The sequence below is a fragment of the Choloepus didactylus genome, chromosome 2 (genome assembly GCF_015220235.1).
Source record: "Choloepus didactylus isolate mChoDid1 chromosome 2, mChoDid1.pri, whole genome shotgun sequence".
NCBI lineage: Eukaryota > Metazoa > Chordata > Mammalia > Pilosa > Megalonychidae > Choloepus > Choloepus didactylus.
This window is the reverse complement of record NC_051308.1, coordinates 169,429,348-169,448,780: the sequence shown is the minus strand read 5'-3', so window position 1 is coordinate 169,448,780 and position 19,433 is coordinate 169,429,348. Positions and strand designations below refer to the sequence as shown.

The 19,433-nt window shown below is 34.2% G+C and overlaps 1 protein-coding gene across 3 annotated transcripts in view; it reads left to right on the top strand.

Annotated features, from left to right (window-relative positions):
* Positions 1-19,433, top strand: part of LHX8 (LIM homeobox 8) — a 28,949-nt gene that overhangs the window by 7,440 nt on the left and 2,076 nt on the right. For all 3 annotated transcript variants that reach the window (XM_037816237.1, XM_037816229.1, XM_037816248.1), the window contains exons 4-8: positions 3,201-3,322; positions 5,398-5,618; positions 6,136-6,239; positions 11,233-11,328; positions 16,453-16,636. In XM_037816237.1, the coding sequence (XP_037672165.1) occupies positions 3,201-3,322; positions 5,398-5,618; positions 6,136-6,239; positions 11,233-11,328; positions 16,453-16,636 (727 nt within the window). The remainder of the gene's footprint in view (positions 1-3,200; positions 3,323-5,397; positions 5,619-6,135; positions 6,240-11,232; positions 11,329-16,452; positions 16,637-19,433) is intronic.

The window sequence follows — 19,433 nt, the reverse complement described above, 5'->3', positions numbered from 1 at the left end:
TAGGAAGAAGAAGAAAAAACAGGCTGGTCTGAAGTGCTTTAAGTGGTGGTTTGAGAGTTGGCTGGCTGTTTTAATTTGTTTTCCTTTTCCCTTAAAACATTGTGGGGAATTTTGGAGTAGAAATTCTGGTAGGTCACAGTTATCCATGTCATTGAGGCAGGGTCATGCTCTCATATGCCTTAATCCTAATATCATGGTCTTTCAACTTCAATAGCTTTTTTAAACCACTTTTCAAAATAATGATATCTACTACATTGAATTAGTAGCAAACCAGTTCGCTTTCTATTTCTCCCCTTTGTTTTTCAAAAGGGTTAATTATAGAGATTATAAATTCAAAATTCAAGTTGATGGCTTTCTTTAAGTTTCTGCCTCAAGCTGTAAAGCTTTTCGATCTTTAAAATGGGAATGTTACCCTACAGATACAACCCAGATAAAGCATAGAATTTTTGATGAAAAGATTAAAAATGATTAGGTTAATCTTACTTGGTGGTTGATTGTTGAAGTTGGCAGATTAACATGACTTTCTCTTTAAATCTGTGCTCTTAAGATTCCATTTTCACTGTTTCTAAACCTGAGCCTTTTGGATATTTTCAAAATCATCTTTTGAATCCAAGCTAGCTTCTCATTTTCACTGAGCCCTCCCAATGATTAGCAGAATCTTTAAGAATGATTCTGAGTAGATCTATGAAGATTTTAGCACTTCGCAGCAGAGAAGATAAAAAGTAATGATAAAGTGACTTAATAAAATCTCAAGATAGATAAAATAATTTCTAATGTTCATCTTATATATAACACTATCTTTATAGATCTCATATTACATATCTACTTGTTTTATATAAAATATTTGAGTTATGTAAAGCTTTCCTTTGTCACAGGACTGGAGTCCTCCCAAACCTTTCTTTAGTCTTACTCCATTACTTATACATATCAGGATATTAGTTCTGATGGAAGTTTGACAATATACTATTGCACAAGAACTTTGAGGTGTGTTTTTTGTTTGTTGGTTGTTTTTTTTGTGTGTGTGTGGGTGGGTTTTTTTTTTTTTTTTTTTTTTTTTGCATTTTGAGTTCTTATTCTTCCAGATAAGTTTGAATTCAACTTGATTCTCTAGTAAAAAATAGTTGTTAGACCTGGTATAGATACTGTATTTGAGGTTGTTGCAGTTTACATAGAAAAACACCATCTGGATAAAATGGAGAGAGAATGGTATGTATGAGATAATACTTTAATTCCCTGTGTTTCAGTGATTTTCCTGACTTGGTTCTAGTGTTATGTTTAGGTATTTACAGATTAGATCAATACCAGTCATTGATTCTATTTTCCAGAATCTTCTTTCTCCACCTTAATTTCCTCTCTGGCAAAGAAATAGAAGACTAAGGTAGTTGGTGTGTTGTTGTTGTTGTTGTTGTTGTTTTGGTAAAGTATACCTTGAGGAAAGGTGGCGAACCAAGTATTAAGTCTGGCTTTAGCAGAGTCAGAGGCAGGCTTTAACTCTGCCCTGAAGCCTGAATCTACACTTGCTTTGAAACAAAAACAAAAACAAAACCTAGATAAGGTGGAAATGCAGAAGGCCCAAAGAGAGCCTGTACTTCTAAACTTCATCATAATTGGACCATTTTTGGAAAAAATAGAATGAAAACACACCTTTATTGCCGGGAGAGTATTTCACCAGTGTCAATTTCAAGTTTCCCAAAGAAAGCCTGTACTTCTAAACTTCATCATAATTGGACCATTTTTGGAAAAAATAGAATGAAAACATACCTTTATTTCTGGGAGAGTATTTCACCAGTGTCAATTTCAATTCCAGTTTCCTTGGATTTCTTTTTTTCAGTCTATTATTACTTTACTACTTTCCATAATTTCTATAGTGAGCGTATGATTCTTTAGTAGCAAGACAAAAACTTAAAACATTTCATCAGAAATAATACTGTCACGAATGTTTTTGGAAGAGGCATATAATTGTAAATAGAAACTAGTGAAACTTTTTCTTTCAGCTTCTGTAAATATCCTTTCTATTTCATATCACTGGAAAACATCTGAGCAATAGTTCTAATCTAATAGAATCGGTAGGCAGATAGTCTTCATTATGAAATAGTGTGACAGAAGCCATAGTTCACAATCACTTACTTTCCTATTTTAGGCTTTAGATCATTTGTAGGGTGTAACTGATGTTTTTGTATCATTGCTGTACTTTTGCATGAAATTTAATTGAGTGTAAATCTCCTTGTGTCTGTTTAACAAGAGTAAACTCTAGGAGCTTGTGTTGTGGGCAAGTTCAATCTAATACGTATATCTGTGTTCTCCAAAACTGAAGTTGTGATGCTTATAGTAGGATAGCAACAGTTTAAAGTGAGGGCAATTATGACATGTTCCCTGAATTGGCAGTATTTTATGTTCCTATTTAGAAAGTATAATGTGTTGTGCTTTATTAAATACCATTTTATGCCCAACTACTTCACATATAAATGGAAAACAGTACTTGGGTTCCTTTTTAGAACTATTTGTAATCAAGTTTATATTTTCTCCAGTAACCAGATCATTAAGTAGGTTTACTACTACTTTATTCCTTGATTCTATTGTTTCTGTACAGCTGTTTAATGTTAGAAGGGAGCCAGGTCTACTGCCATATCAACATTTAAATCTACCTTAGCAATTTCTGTTTTGTGAGGGAAATGGATTGCATGGCTTCTTTATGAGGGTAAGTAAGGATAAATAATCTTACAAAGTTTCTTTTTCCCTTTCTTGTCTTTAACCGGCCCACAGTTTATAGCTGTTTGGCCAAGAAATGGGTTGAGAAGGTGTGTTGTTTCACTTCCTTAGCTACCAGGTTCCATGATAGGAAGACTTTGGTAAAAGAACAAAAAAGAGCCTGTATTTAGGACTTTAAAGTGATCAGAAATTTCCCTGTGTTCATAGAGGTTTGATTTAAGGGGGGAAAAGTCTAAATTCCTCAATGGAATAAAAATATTTTAGACAGAAAAATGGAATGTGCTAGCGTGATTTTGTGGTTGAGAACTGGAAGAGAATATATCCATATGAACATTTATATAAAGGACACATTTTGGATGATAATATTCCCAGCATGTATTAAAATATGAAGGGACCAGCTCTTTACATTGCCGAAAGCACAAAACCTGTGGATGCTGTTCCTAAGTGTGATATTAGAATGGCTTCTCCATCCGCCCCTCTTCCCTTCCCAGGTGAATGACCTTTGCTGGCATGTACGGTGTCTCTCCTGCAGTGTCTGCAGAACCTCCTTAGGAAGGCACACCAGCTGTTACATCAAAGACAAAGACATTTTCTGCAAACTTGATTATTTCAGGTACACTATGAACTTTTTCTTTGTAAAATAGATACTCCAAGGAATTGTTACACAAAGCGACTTTTGTAAATGGGCTTTATTTTCCAGTTTTGTTTACGGAAGCTCAGTTTTTCTTATATAATGGGTTTTAAAATGAGATTGCTTTTATAATTCCATTTATTCTTATTTATTAAAACAAATAAAATAAATATGCTCACCTCCTTTAGGAATTAGCTGTCTAAAACTAATTTTAAATAAAACTTTCACTTTGGGGATGAAAGTTTTAGGTTTAAAAACGGGGACCCTTCTTTGCTGTGCCTAGGTACAAAGTAGGAAATACATGACAAAGTCCCTTGTTTGGGCATAAGTGGTAACATAAAATCACTAAAGCGGAAAAAACAAGGTTTTGTTAGGTTTTTACCAATTTGCATATAGAATGACCCTAATAATATACCTAAAAATGCTAGCAGTTTGGAGACTATGGCAAACTATATTAATCAGAAGGATGTGCCATTTCAGTATCATAACTATACTGAGTTCAATTATTCTGCCTAAAAATCTTTTCTTGTGCCTGTTTTTTTTTTGATCTTTATTTTGTGAGGTTATATTAGTATAAGATTTTAAATGCAATGATTTCTCTATGTGATCTCTTTATAGTTATTCAAATTTGAAGCTTCTTCTGGAATTTAGTTCAATTCTTTATAGAGAACTGTCCAGAAATTGAAATTATTCTTAAGCATGACTTGTAAAAATTACCATATTTTTTCTTTATTTGAACTTCTAAATGAAAAAGAAAATGTTCCTTGTGAAATAGACATTAATAAGACATAATGAAGTTTGTGATATTAGTTATGTTGTTTATGCTCCATTTTAAAAAGTGATTTCAGAGAGTTTAGTGATTGATTTGAATAAAACTACCAAGTAATTTAAAGCATTTCATGAAACTCAGAGTCCTTTATTTTATAAAGTCACAGAATTTTATAATTACCAAAACCGTGTATTTCTCATAAAGTTTTCTCTCCCATTTCTTCCACAATAGTAACAATTTGCCTCCTCTCTCTCACTAAAGATATGGTAAATCTTATTTTTTCTAGTAGTGATTTAAAGGCCTATGGAAGGTTTAATTGTAAAGATTTATTGAAAGTCTAGTTCTTTAGGATTTTTAAAGTTGCTTCATATTTTATTGTATTCCAAAATTTATTTTTAGGATTCAAGTTTTCAGAGTAACTAAAAGCAAAACAAACAACTGACAATAACCCTAAAGATGTATTAAGGAATAGGCAGAGATGCATATACTAATCTCTGTTATTCCGGATGTGCCAGGCCATGTCTGAGACTAGTACAGATGTGACAAAGAGTGTCTCATTACTCAGACTGGGAGAAAAAAAATAAATATTTACATATAGCTTTGGCATTTTGTTAAGATTAACCTGCATTTTACTGTCCAGATGTATCTGTGAAAGTATTAGATAATATGTCCCCTGCTGCTGTGGATAGCAATGCAGTAGCTTTTTTAACCAAAGGGAATATTTCTGAGTTTTTCTTTCTCATCTACTAGTCAAGAATTTCTGTATTATTCATTCTTTGGTAGTATCAGTTTAAATGTTTAAATGTTTGAATATTTAAGAAAAGATGTTTAAAGCATTTTAAAATTATTTCAACATGGTTTTAAGAAGTCCTTATTTATAAAAGTTTATCTTCAACTGGTATATTTTTGTACTTATAGCTTCTCAGTCTGGATGTGTGTGTATCTTTAATCTCTTGGTAAATTTATAAATACAATGATATTTGTCAAAACAAAAGGGATATTGAAATTCATATTCCATTCCTTTTAAAGGAAAAAAGAAGTCCAGTGTTCCCTTAGAGTAACAATGTTAAGGTTTTGTTTTATAAAATAGGTTTGAATTGTGACTCTGTCTCATTTCTTAATTGCTTACCATATTGATTCTAGAAAAAGAATTGATTTCTATTTCATTTCCAAGTATTTAAATACTTAAATTAATCCATGAGTAACATAATGTTAGTTGAATCTTAGACTGATGAATGTCTCAACAAGCATTAAAATTCTTTGCCTCCTGCCCTTCTGATTACTATAGAAGGTATGGAACTCGCTGCTCTCGATGTGGGAGGCACATCCATTCTACTGACTGGGTCCGGAGAGCCAAGGGGAATGTCTATCACTTGGCATGTTTTGCCTGCTTCTCTTGCAAAAGGCAGCTTTCCACGGGAGAGGAGTTTGCTTTGGTGGAAGAGAAAGTCCTCTGCAGAGTGCATTATGACTGCATGCTGGATAATTTAAAAAGAGAAGTGGAAAATGGTAAATATATACTTCAGATACCTTTGAGTTCTTTGGGACAGTAAATACAGGGGGAAAAAAAAGCTATTTCTCCAAGATCACCTTAATGCATTATTTTTTGCAGAGTGTAATTGTGCAAAAATTCATTAAGCACTGACTGTTGGTGATGATCCCTATCTGTTTATTTACATGGAAAGCTGTGGTGTGTGTACTTGCCCTGTGCCATATTCACAGGCAGCAGCCTTGGATTAGGGCTCTCCCTTTCTTTATGTAACCAGTGGTTTCCCTGCATTTGCCTTCTTAAAGATAGATCCTTAGATGTATCCTAACTTTTTGCACTTTCGACTAAGTATACAAGCCTATAAATGGAATATTGTTCCCAAAGTCTATTTGTAGTTTTAAAATATAACTCAAGGAATTTGTATCTAGAAAATGTATACAATTTCACACCAAGCCAAGAGATTCAAGAAACCTGTTACTGAATGACAGGCAGACCCATTTGAATTATCAACATGTATGGTGTGTTTCTTAAATGCAGGTAATGGGATTAGTGTGGAAGGTGCCCTCCTCACAGAGCAAGATGTTAATCATCCAAAACCAGCAAAAAGAGCTCGAACCAGCTTTACAGCAGATCAGCTCCAGGTAGACATGACAATGAATTTATGATTTTGGAAGCTCCTCCCTGCCAAAAATTCCATAGCAATCTCCATGCTGCCTAAAAACATTTTTATATTTTCTAAAAGCTTAGTCTGTGCTTTTTGTGAAAACTAACTTGGCTAATATACAAAAACATACTTGTTGCTCTAAAATGTTTATCAATATTTTGTCATGATTTTTCTAGTCATTCAAGCTATGTTTCCCTGGGGTCTGTTGGTATCAACATCAAAGTAGAAACAAAATGTTGATCAGTCCCAACTTCCTGATAATATCAGTTTAACCCAGGCATTTATGTCACTACATATAATTGCAATAGAAGATAAAATAGCTTTTGACTCTTAACAAAAAGAGATACACAATATGTGGGTCTATGGGACACTAATGCGTTGGTCTTTTCAGCAAACCACAGTCAGCCTTCCAATTGACAAGATTGTATGTGTTCTGAATAGGAAAGAATCGAACATGCCTCAGCATAAACAGGAACCTACTGATTGGCTCCAATCAAGTAGAACTTCTCTTGTTTTTAGAGGGGAGAGGGAGTAATTCTATAATTTGATATTAATGGTTGATTATGCCCCCTGAAGAGGGAGAGATTATTTTCAGTATAGCTACCCTAAATATGATTGTCATAAGTTTGATTTTATAAATGGTCAAGAAAATAACTTAATAATTACTCCTTGCTTTATTTGTAAGTCTACACATATAATGGTTCTTTCTGGCATTTTTTCAGATAACGAAATCATGTTTTCTAAAAGATTAATATGGCTGAGATAATATGTTTTATGTTAAGGTAAAGTAACATTTATTGAGCCCCTACCATGTACCAGGGTGGGTGCTTTATACATAGTATCCAATTTAGCTCAAATTTTAAAGGACATTTATGCAATGTTAACAAATGAAACAAAGTAATTTTTTGAAAACCACATGCAGTATTCTAAGACCTACCAGTATTTAAGATGAGTACACTAAATGTATTTCAAGAGAGAATTTTTATTTTGACAATGATTAAGGAAAAAACCTTGATGTGACTCAAATATTCCAAGAGAATTTAATGGCAAAAGTAATCTAGTATTATAATCCAGATCATTTGAAAAAAAATTCCAATTATATGATTGTTTTGGATTTCTTAATTTAGGCATAAAACAGGTGTTAGATAAGTAGGAAAATAAAGATAAGGTAATTTAAAGAAATATCTCTGTTTGAACCTTGCTTTTCTGAATGCATATTGAGTTTTAGTGAAGATAATACAATACCCTAAGTTAGGAGATGTGAGTGCATGCGGGAGACCTGGCAAATAGCTAAAAGGTGTCTGGATTAAAACAGAATCCCAAATATAAATATATTTTTTTAAATGAGTCGTTTCCATGAAGTGCTGGCTATAATTTTGAAAATTACAAATTTTAATTTAATGTAAAATTTAAATTTAATGTAAAAATTATGAAAATTATAATTGATTTTAGATATGTAATTTCATATAGGAAGATAATTATAGATGCTAATTAAATAAATGGGCATAATATTTGTTAAGGTATTTGTGAGCCAAATCCTATGCCGGGCATTTTATCTACATCATCTCCTTTAACTCTTGCAACAATTGCTTAAGGAGGGGTAGCTTTATCCAAGAGGTGCAGGACTCCTCACCCAAGGCAAGCCACCCAAGGAATGACACAGAAAATATTTGGACCCAAACCTCTGTTTCTTCATTTGGCTTGGTCTCCCCAGGAGACCGTACGTGGAGCTGTACCTTAACAAATCTCCGCATAATGGCAGCAGCAGATAAAACAAAAAGTGAGATTCTGAATCTTGTAGATAGTCTGATAGTTTTAAATTACAAACGTGCATAACATATTTAAGCTGTGCATTATTGTATTAAAATGTGTTCTAAATCCTAAGTTTTAAAAAATGTATATCAGAATCATAGTTTTAAAAAATGAAAGCTGAAGTGATATGATTTCAAAATATGTCCTCATTTCTTCAATATTTATTAGCATCTACCTGATGCCAGGGATGGCTAGAACATAATGAGACATGATTCTTGTCTGCAAGGAGATTTTTATAATTCAGAAATCTGGGATAGTTATAGGTTTTTTAAAAACTTGTATCATTTTTCAGACTCTCTGATAAACCAGGCATTGTACCTTCACTATCAAATTGTCCTACTTTCCATAAAACTGAATATATTCAAGTAGTGCTTGAATTCAGCAAAATAATAGACTCTCATAGGTGACCAGTGAGTCATGACTTTTCTTTAAGTACCTGCTTTGGATAGAGGAGAGTTTAAGTGGCAGGAATGAACAAGGGAATTTCCCTAAATTCTCTTTTACAAATGTATGGGAAGAAAAAATAATTTGACTCACAGGATGTGCTGGAAGAAATATTTCAATATTGTCCCCTGTTCACAGAAGTGAGAAGTGATGTTTAAGAAGTTCCTGCCAATATTATGGCTTGCTTCTTGTGGTCGGAGACTCCTGCTTGACGATTATTGGTATTAATCATGCCAAGGTTAGCACCTGTTTTAATGTACTTTCAGAGTGAGTCGGTTGGCTGCTACTATGCAGACTCCTGGTATTAATGTAGATCTCCTGGCCATGGACGTGATGAGTGTCTACAAAGGCTCACTCCTTGATCGTGTGAGAAGAGGGGTGGGTTTCTCCAGCCTTAGTGACTGGAGAATAGTGAAACTAAGTAGAAATTAAGAGGGTTTTCTGTGAGACCAAAAACTATAGCTATTAAAAGGAAGGTGAGTGAGCACATCTTACTTTTCCTTCAGTATATTCCAGTTCTAAAGGATCAGTATTGATTTCAGCTCTGCTGTATATTTGATGAGAAATTGCTTTATTAAGTGTGATTTGGCTTCATTATTAAACTTGTGAATTTGAAATGCATTTGTGAAAAGCAAATGCTGTATTTGTTTCATAAGTTATCAGTAATGAGCTTTTGAGCAAATTCTCAAATATCTCTTCAGTTTTTCTCTTTGAAAAATTAAAAAAATAATAATTTGTTCATATTTTGTTCTTTGGGTTGTTACATGCTTAACTATACATAAACACACCTGTATTTGTACAGGAAGGTCTAAAATAATACATTAGGAGTAGGAAAGGAAGACTGAAGTAAACTGAGTGAGATTATAAATTTTGGCTGATTCTTCCCATTTCTAAGCAAAAATCCATATGCTGTATAGATTGTGTAGATACAGTACAGCTGGAAAGGATGCCAGGAATACTTTATTCTAGAAGAGTAATTGGAGAGTTATGTTTTCTCAGGACAACACTGATCTTTTTCTCTACCTGGTTCTTCAGACTTCCCTCACATTGTCAAGGGTCACTCTGTTTGAAGTCTTAAGTGCATACTGTGTGACAGGAAAGGAAATTAACTCCTGGGGATATGAAGAATAAGACATTCCCCTGGCCCTCAAGGAACTCATATTCTGTGATGGAGAGCCAGACTTGCAAATGAATTATTCACATACTTTGTGACAATTGCAGTGACAGAAGATAGTATTATATTAGGAGCATAGTGGAGAATGCAATTGATTTTGCCTGGTGGAAAGGGTGGAGAGCCCAGCAGTGTTCTAGGTCTTTGGATAGGTTGGTTATCCCCATCCCAAGCCTCTGGAGTAGTCATGTTGGATGCCAGACTCCACCTTCCTCATTCTTTTTTTTTTTTTTTTTTTAAATCTTCATTTTATTGAGATATATTCACATACCACGCAGTCATACAAAACAAATCGTACATTCGATTGTTCACATTACCATTACATAGTTGTACATTCATCACCTAAATCAATCCCTGACACCTTCATTAGCGCACACACAAAAATAACAAGAATAATAATTAAAGTGAAAAAGAGCAATTGAAGTTAAAAAGAACACTGGGTACCTTTGTTTGTTTGTTTGTTTCCTTCCCCTATTTTTCTACTCATCCATCCATAAACTAGACAAAGTGGAGTGTGGTCCTTATGGCTTTCCCAATCCCATTGTCACCCCTCATAAACTACATTTTTATACAGTTGTCTTCGAGATTCATGGGTTCTGGGTTGTAGTTTGATAGTTTCCTCATTCTTGATGATGCGTTCTTCACATTTTATAATACTTCCTCCAGTTGACTGGCTCTCAAGTAATAAAACTCAAGAATCCCATTTTATCCCTGTAATGATTCCCTTTTTTGAAAGTCTAAAGCCCTTGTCTCATGCTTTTCTTCTGGTACTCTTCCCTCCAGCAGTCCCCTTTGCCTAGTATTTTAGATAGTTATTGGTATGTCTAGCTTTTCCTCAGGAAATGGAGACTAGGACAGTTTTTTCACATGTCACATCTCATAGCATAGTGGGTCCAATGCAAAGATTTACATCAGCATCACCTTACAGCTTTTTCAATATATGAATATTTGGACCCCAGGAAATTCTTACCCAAGAAGTTTATGGGCGCCTCTTTTTAAGAACCTAAATATTTGTTTGCAAACAGCAGGTGTTCAAAACAAAAATAGAGTAATTACAATAAAGTGGATTCTGTCTATTGATCTGTGTACTTTTTGCAGGCCAATGAATACTATATTAGGAGCTTTGAACCTGTTTAGCTCTATAGAGATTGGAGATAAATGTGATATAATTTTTATATTTTATTAAGTTTTCTAATGCTGGCATTTCTTCACAAAAATGATAAAAATAGTAAATGAGACAAAATTTTATATGCATGTCACTTGTGGGTTGTAAGAATGGAAGAAATAAAAAGGTGAGCTTATTTTTAACAGCAAAATTGAGAGAAGCTTTTTTGTTGAAATGGATTATATTTTAAAGATCTCAGCATAGTTTGTGTAAAGGTACAAAATATGCACTATCATTTATACATTCTTCTCTATAATGGTCTTCAAGTAATAAAACAAGTATCCCATTTTCTTGTGCATGTCTTCTCCCTCCCATCATCAAAATTCAGACTGAGCTTCTCATTTTTAGTTATTTACTACCTACATTTTTTAAAAACAGGTTATGCAAGCACAGTTTGCTCAGGACAACAACCCAGATGCACAGACCCTTCAGAAACTGGCAGAAAGGACAGGCTTGAGCAGACGTGTGATACAGGTGATTATTTTAAAGGTTGACCAATAGAGATACTAAGCATGCAAATTCTAGATCCTTGTGTGTGTGGACCGTTTTTCTTTGTGAAGAAATGTCAAAAATTTTGCTTCCCATTTTAGGTTTCTTCACACTCTAAATCAATTTTTGAAAACTTGATAAATAGCCTGGTTTGGCTGGACTGACAGTTATCAAATGACTCTTTGCACATGGTACTTCATAAAATGTTCACAGCAACCTAAGATCTTCAAGCTGAGAAGACAACTATGATTGCAACCAAGATCTGGTTCTGGAGCCAGTGATTTTTCTACTTTTCTCTGATTGAGTGTGTGTGTGTATGCATGTGTGCGAAGGGGTGTTGATGGCCACCGTTAAAGTTCCAGGTTCGGGGAATGGTGTGAACGCAGCTTGGGAGGGATGAGTTAGAGATTTATTGGAATATAGGATTTATGTTTGGAAATGGTGGGAAATGAAAAGGTCATAGCTGAATTTGGAGAAGCCTGTGAATGCAAAGCTTTCTTTAGCAGGAGAAAGCCATGATAAGTGATTTTAGGGAGAAAGGACTAGTGATAGTACATGAGAATAATTAGAATTGGTAGAGGCTAGATAGAGGTAAATAGATCAGTCAGTTGCCCAGGCAAGTAATGATTTTAAAAGAGACTTACCTGGGGAATTCATTCAATAAGCATTTTGACTGCATGCTGATGACCGGTGCTGGATATTACAGAGACAAGGAGAGGATTTAGAAACTAAAATTAGGAAGCAGAGGAGAGTCAAAGATGACTCTTAAAGTTGACCAGGGAACCCATGGGAATAGTACCACTGGCAGAAATGTTCAAGTCAGAATGGAATAGCTGGTTTGGCAGCTGGAAGGGGGATGAGCTCTCTTTTATTCTGCTGTGGACTCAGTGGTGGTGGCAATTGGGCGTATAAATAGATATTTGAAAGGATGAAGGGGACTCAAACAAAGATATCTAAAGCTGTGAAATTGGATGAGATCCTTTAGAAATAAATCATAGAGAGTAAAAAGTGAATCATGGACTTTAGGGAGAGAGCAGAGTAAGAAGTACTCTTTGAATGGTGCATAGTAACGGAATCAAGTGATGAGTCTGGTGTAGAAGCATCACAGAGACCAAAAAAGGAAGGTGGTTTCAAGGAGGAAATGATACAAAGAAGAGACAGTAAAGACCTGATTGTACTGCAGCATCTTAAAAGTCCTAGATTCTCAGAAGTCTGGGTTGATGACAGTGTTAGTCCCACCACCTCAAGACAATTTTCAGACATCCAGGGCATTGTGTTTATTTCAGAATGTCAGTTTTAAAAATGGATTGGCAAGTTATTACTTCCAAAAGTGTAAGTGCGTTTCCTTTAAAGAAAGGCCACCAAGATGGTGAAGGATCTAGAAATCATGGGTTAATATTAAAGGCACTAGGGGTATTTATCTGGATATATGAAGGTTAGGAGTAGTTAATAGAAGGGATGATATATACAGGGGGTAGGTATCTTTAAATACATGTAAAGGGCTGTCCTTCAGGGATCAGAATCAGTGCTCTGGAAGGGAATGTAGGAAAAAGCAGATTTCGCTCAGGATGAAAAACTTTCTCAGTGTGAAAACCTATAAAAATGACATGGGCTACCATTGAAGCAAGTGAATTTTCTGTGCCTAGAAGTGAAGTTTCCTCTGTCTCAAACTGAAAATATACCTTTGTTGTGGTAGTTTTGACTACATATGTATCTATAGCGTTTCACAGTATTTCAGAAGAGTTAATTGCTGTGATCTCAAAGTAGCAATCATAACCTCTCTGCCTAACTTCCCTTCTAGTGTTGGGCATGGCACTTTAGGAAAGTTTTCTTAAAAAGAGAGTTCTGGTTACTAGGCCTTGATTCTAATATGCAAACTAGGTTATCCAACGACTAGGGAGGAAAGATGCTCTGATACATGGAGATAGTCTCACCTTTACTACCTACTAGTATGGTTAGTGGAACATAAATAACACATCACCATTGTAGTAAAATCAAAGGATAAAGATTGTGATTTCATTTTTCTTTAGCACTCTGCATCCAGGTATAATCACTGTTCACATACACTTTCAGATATGTGAACTATGAGTTGTATATCTTACAGAAATAGAGTAAAAATATACTGCTAATTTTTCAATCAGCTTCACAGTATATGTCCCACTTTTGTATTAGGTTTACATTTTTAATAGGATGTATATTGAGTATAGCACAATTTATTTCATATTTCCAATTTTTCACTTTTATAAACATTGCTATATAAAAAAGCAATACTGCATGTATTCACTTTTCAGATGTTTATTTAGAATAAAATTCCTAGAAGTGGAATTTTGAATCAAAAGATAGAACAATTTTTAGGGCTTTTAACTATTAGAAAAATTGTCTTCCAGAAAGTTTATAATGATTCATTCTGCCAGCAGATGCACATGAGAATTCTCTTTTCTCCAACTGACGCAAATTCTGAATATGATACTGTCATTCTGTGTCCTCTTTCCTAATTTGGTTGTTAGAAAAGAAAATCTTATTGTTTCCATTTCTGTTTCTTTTATTACCCATGAATTTGAACATGTTTTCTTATTTTGTAATTTTTAAAATTGTATGTCATTAGCCCATGTTTTCTGTTCAGTTACTTCTTTTATCTCCATCTTAATGATTTTTATTATGGATGTGTAATCCTATCTATCATGGTGAACTTTCATGATTTATCAATTTCTTTTTAATTTTATTTTTTCCATGTAGAACTTTTATATTTTTATGTATTCAGATCTCTCATTCTTTTCTTTGATAGTTTCAGCCTTCATCATGCTTCTCCACCTAGAGAAAATATCAGTATTAGCTTTTGTTTCCTTAAACATTTGTGATTTTAATAACTTATACCTACAATTTAATATATCTGGAATTGAGTTTTGTTTACATGAGAGGTAGGAATTTATCTATTTTTTCTCCCAAATGATTAGCCAATTTTCCCTAAATTATGAATTAAGCCATGCTTTCCAATAATTTTAAATTTCATTGTTTTCATATACTAAATTCCATTTGGTTCTTTGGGTTTTCTAAAAGATTCATTTTAGTAATTAGTCTTTCCTTTATTAGAATGGCCTGTTTTCATCTTACAGAACTCAAAAGACAAGGGCTTAATTTTGATGTATGTTGCTTAGATGAAATTTTAACTCTTGTTCGAGGTTTGCAAAGCAGAAGAGGAGATTTTAATTCAGTGAGGAGATTAAACAGGACTTGTAACTGAATTCTGAAACTAGGTAGCATTCATGTCAAAAGTTTTTTCTGATGTCTGGAATCCTCAGCTATATGTTGCTGTGCAGATTACATGACATCCTGTGCTTGCATGCCTCTTTCTTGATTACTTGTAGATGATCTTGCCAAGGAGCTATTCAGATTAGTATTAAGGTAGTTATTCTGCTAGTTGTCATGCCTTCTTCATATTTATTTCCAAATTTGGGGTATTCTTTTTTGTTCTAGTCAATAAAAAGATGGTATTTTTTTTTTTAACAAGTGAGTATATTCCTTCCAACTTATGATTTATTGGAGACAAAAAGAGACTTTGAGGAAACTCTGGAAGCCATAGTACCATGTGTATTATATTGTAAGTAGCCCTTTTGGACATGTGTTTCCTGAGCACAATGGAAAAGGCAGGTGATGCCTGTAGGTCTCCCTTAAAAGTTGAAGAATTGTGAGTTTATGAACTTGGTTGGGTAGGGCTTATGGCAGCAGTGGCACCTATTGACACAACCTGTGAGCAAAAATATGACTGGAAACTTTGAGTTGTGATCTGTGTATAGGTGTCCAAGACTGCAGCTAACTTCCCAGAGCATGGGGAAGGCTGTAACTTCCCATTCATTTTCCTTTGATATATGCCTGGGTCTACAGCCCAACCATCCTGCCCCTGAGATACTCCTTGGGTACCAACTTTCAGCCACTTGCAAAGGGTCATATACCCCCTTTAAATGATAAGTGTCACTGCTTTTATTTTTTTAGTTTTACTCCCTGGAGTTTATACTCTGCCAGCTTTCTACTTCTGAGTCCCAGGGGCAGGTTGTGTCTTTGAAATCAGACCAACTTTTTCATTTGAATTATTTCCAGCTTCCTTCTGTTGTACTTTAATCATCCCCTATTCCCTTTTGCCATCAAGTAACTACCTGTCAGTTCTGGACAAAGAATTATGGCCCTGACCTTACCCTGGCCTTCTCCCTTGATTGAAAAATGTTCTTATTCCCTTAAAATTTTTATCCCTCCACTCCCCTTTCTTATCATGACAGATTTTTTTGGAGTGATAGGAAATAAATGATAGAATATTTTATGATATAATGACATAATAATAGTCAGATTAATTATTCGAAGCATTGTGTGTAGGCTAGCCTTACTCTTACCTGGATGTAACACCAGGCTTGCCCTGAATTTGCTTCCTTTATTTCTCTGATAGAGTAGGCAATAGGTGGTTAGCTCTTTACATTTTCCTTGATATATGCCTGAGTTTCCAGGCAGGAGATATATTAGGATTTTACTCTACTTAAATATTACCAGTTTTTACTTATTATGGGCTTGACCTTAACACACTTCTTGGGGAATAGCCTACATATTTACTAAGAGAAATTGAACTCAGCAGGTTAAAAATGCTTCTAGAATAACTGAATCAAGAGGTGTGTAGAAAGTGCTAAGTTCTCTGTAGGGATTTTAGTCATTTGAACAAGGATTTAAAGTAAGTCCAGCAGGTGTCCAAGAATATATTTAGTAGTTTGTTTTTTTTTTCCAAAGTTCTGATTGAAGGGATTTTTCTGTTTTTCTTTTTGTCCCAAATGGCCAGTAGTAAAACCAAGGAGATTTTTTCTGAAATTCTTGAGCCTTTTTTTTTTAATTGGAAGATGCTAGTTTAGCATATACTTGGCTTTTTAAGTAAATTGCCAGAGAGCTATTAGTTGAGCAAAGAAAATGGTGATTGTAAGCTGGGCTAAAATGTTTCCCTTCTGTCTACAAAACTTTTAAAAAGCTTATTTAGATGTATACTATGCTTATGCTGGAGAGTAGTGCTTAGACTGAGTCATAGTGCACTCAGAAACTGATGTGTGACATAGCTGCATTGCTATTCTCCTCTCTCAGGTGTGGTTTCAGAATTGTAGAGCACGCCACAAGAAACACGTCAGTCCCAACCACTCCTCCTCTGCCCCGGTCACGGCAGTCCCACCTTCCAGGCTGTCTCCACCCATGTTAGAAGAAATGGCTTATTCTGCCTACGTGCCCCAAGACGGGACGATGTTAACTGCGCTGCATAGTTATATGGATGGTAGGTACCTCAAGCAATCATTAACTGATAGCTTCTAATATTAGATTACTGATAGGATTCATGTTTTGAGATATTACCTCAGTAACTGAAAAATATGGTGATGGTGGAGGTGGGGAGCAATAGGGAGCAGAATTATCCAGATGTTCTGATTTATGTGACTACTATTTAAGGGACAAGTTCACTTTTCAGCTAAAATACAAATATTGATAATGGTGACCCTCAGTGCTTGATTTAAAAAAAAATTTTTTTTTTTTACTGTTTCTCAGGTAAATACTTAAATAATTTATTTTCCTATGGTCAGAGGAAGTATTCACTCCACATTCAGATTTTCATATTGGATTTTACTGAGTTTTGTTAAATAACCTTTTTATTGAAGCAAAACATACACACAGAAAATCGTATACAATAAGTATACAGCTTGATGCATTAGTAAAGTGAACATATCCATGTAAATACTACCCAGATGAAGTAGAATATAATTATCACCCCACGAGCCTTTCTCATTCTTCCTCCGAAAGATGATCCTCTTCCTCCAAAATAACATTGTTCTGACTTCTAAACTTCTAGTTTTGCCGGTTTTGGAACTTTATATAAGTTGAACCATACAGAATGAATTCTGTGCTTTTCACTTCTTTCAATTACGTTGTGAGAGTCATCTGTATTGTTGTAAGAATCAATGGTTTGTTTGTTTTCATTGTTGTATAGAATTCCACTGGTGGAATATACCATAGTTCATCCATTTTATGGTTGATACACATTCACATTATTTCTCATTTGGGCTTTCATGAATATTTGGCTATGGACATTGCACATGACTTTTGGGGCAAATTAATTCACACTTCTATTCGATGGGTATCTGAGAAAGGATCATAGGGTTGTAGGATAAACATATGCTCAAATTTAGTAAATACTGCCAGTTTTCCATAGGCATTGGGTCAGTTTACACTTTGACCACAAGGTGCTCCACATCCTCGCCAATACTTGGTATGGTCTGACTTCTTAATTTTAGCCAATATGATGGATGTGTAGTGGTATCTTATTGCTTTAATTTCCTTTTCCCTGCTGACTGATGAGATTGAGCATTTTTTCACGAGGCATTTGCAGATCCTCTTTTGTGAAAAGCCTATTCATGTCTTTTGCCTGTAGGTCTATTGGCTTGTCTGGGTTGTTTTTTCCTTATTGATTTGTTTTAGTTCTTGATATATTCTGCATATAAATAAATCGTTTGCTGGTTATATGTGGCAAATATCTTCTCCCCTCTGTGGCTTGCCTTTTTCTCCTCTCTTAATGGTATTTTTTTTAAGTGAGCACAAGTTCCTAATTTTAATGTAGTCTATTTCAACTGTTTTTTTCTTTGTGGGCAGTGCTTTTTTGATGACCTGTTTAAGAAATTATTCCCATCCAAAGATAATGAAGATATTCCTCCTTTGTATTTTCTAGATATTTTGTTTTATCTTTGACATTTAGATTTACAATTCATTTGAAATTGAATTTTGTGTGTGGTGTGATATATAGGGAGACGCTTTTTTGATTGCTGATGGAAATACTAATTTCTCAGCTGCTCTGTAGTGCCATATTTGTCATAAATGCAGTGTCCATATATTGTACATATCAATTCCTGTATTCGCTATCCTGTTCTTTGGTGTATTTATACTTGTACCAGCATCTAATCACTTTAATTATGCTAGATCTGTAATTGTTGATGTCCACAATCTTCTTTTGTTCTTACTCAAATTATATTGCCTATATTGACCCATTTCAATAAATTTTACCAGCTTGTCAATTCTACCAAAAAAAAAAACCACAAAAAAACACCTATTGAGATTTTCATACAATCTATCACATTAAATGTATATTACATTTTTGTATTGCATTAAATGTATACTAAATTTTTAGGAACCTCAATCTTAATATTGTCTTCCACACCATGAACATAGAATGTTTTTCTATTTATTTAGGTCATATTTGTATTTTCCAATGTTTTAGAATTTTCTATATAGTGATATTACAATCCTTTTGTTAGGTTTATTCCTAAATATTTGTTTGTTTTTGGTTCAATTGTAAGTGGTATTTTTCTCTGGAGATAGAAATCTAGGTTGCCAGTTATTTTCTTTCAGCATTTGAATATACAATTACATTGTCTTCTGGTTTCCATTGTTTCTGTGTTTCACATTTCGAAAGCTAATTGATCTGACACCACTTACTGTTGACATCAGTTGTTGGCCTTATCCTTGCTCCTTTGCAAGTTTGTTTTTCCTCATGCAGCTTTTCTCTCTGTATTTGATTTTCAGGTATATTATTATAATATGACTAGATGTGCTTTTTAAATATGTAGTTTGATATCTTTCATTATGGAAAAGTCTAAGCTTTTGTCTCTTTAAATATCGTTTCTATTGTCCCTTTCTCTGTCTCTTTGCCTTCTGGGACTCCAATTGCACTTTTATTAGACCTTGTTACCATTTCCCATATGTTTCTGAAATTCTTTTCCATATTTACCAGCTTTTGACCTTCGAGGCTTTAATTTATGTATTTTCTCTTTTTTTTGTTTGTTTTTTTTTTAATGTAGTTTTTTTGTGGTATAGTCACATTCTATATAATCCATCCAAAGTATACAATCAGTGGCTCACAGTATCATCACATAGTTGTGCATTCATTACTACAATCAATTTTAGAACATTTTTATTATCCAAAAAAAAAAAAAGAAAACCCAAAGTACTAGATGTTTTTTGTTGATCTATATTTTAGTTCACTAATTCTCTCTACATCTAATCTGCTGTAAAACTCATCCACTGAGTTC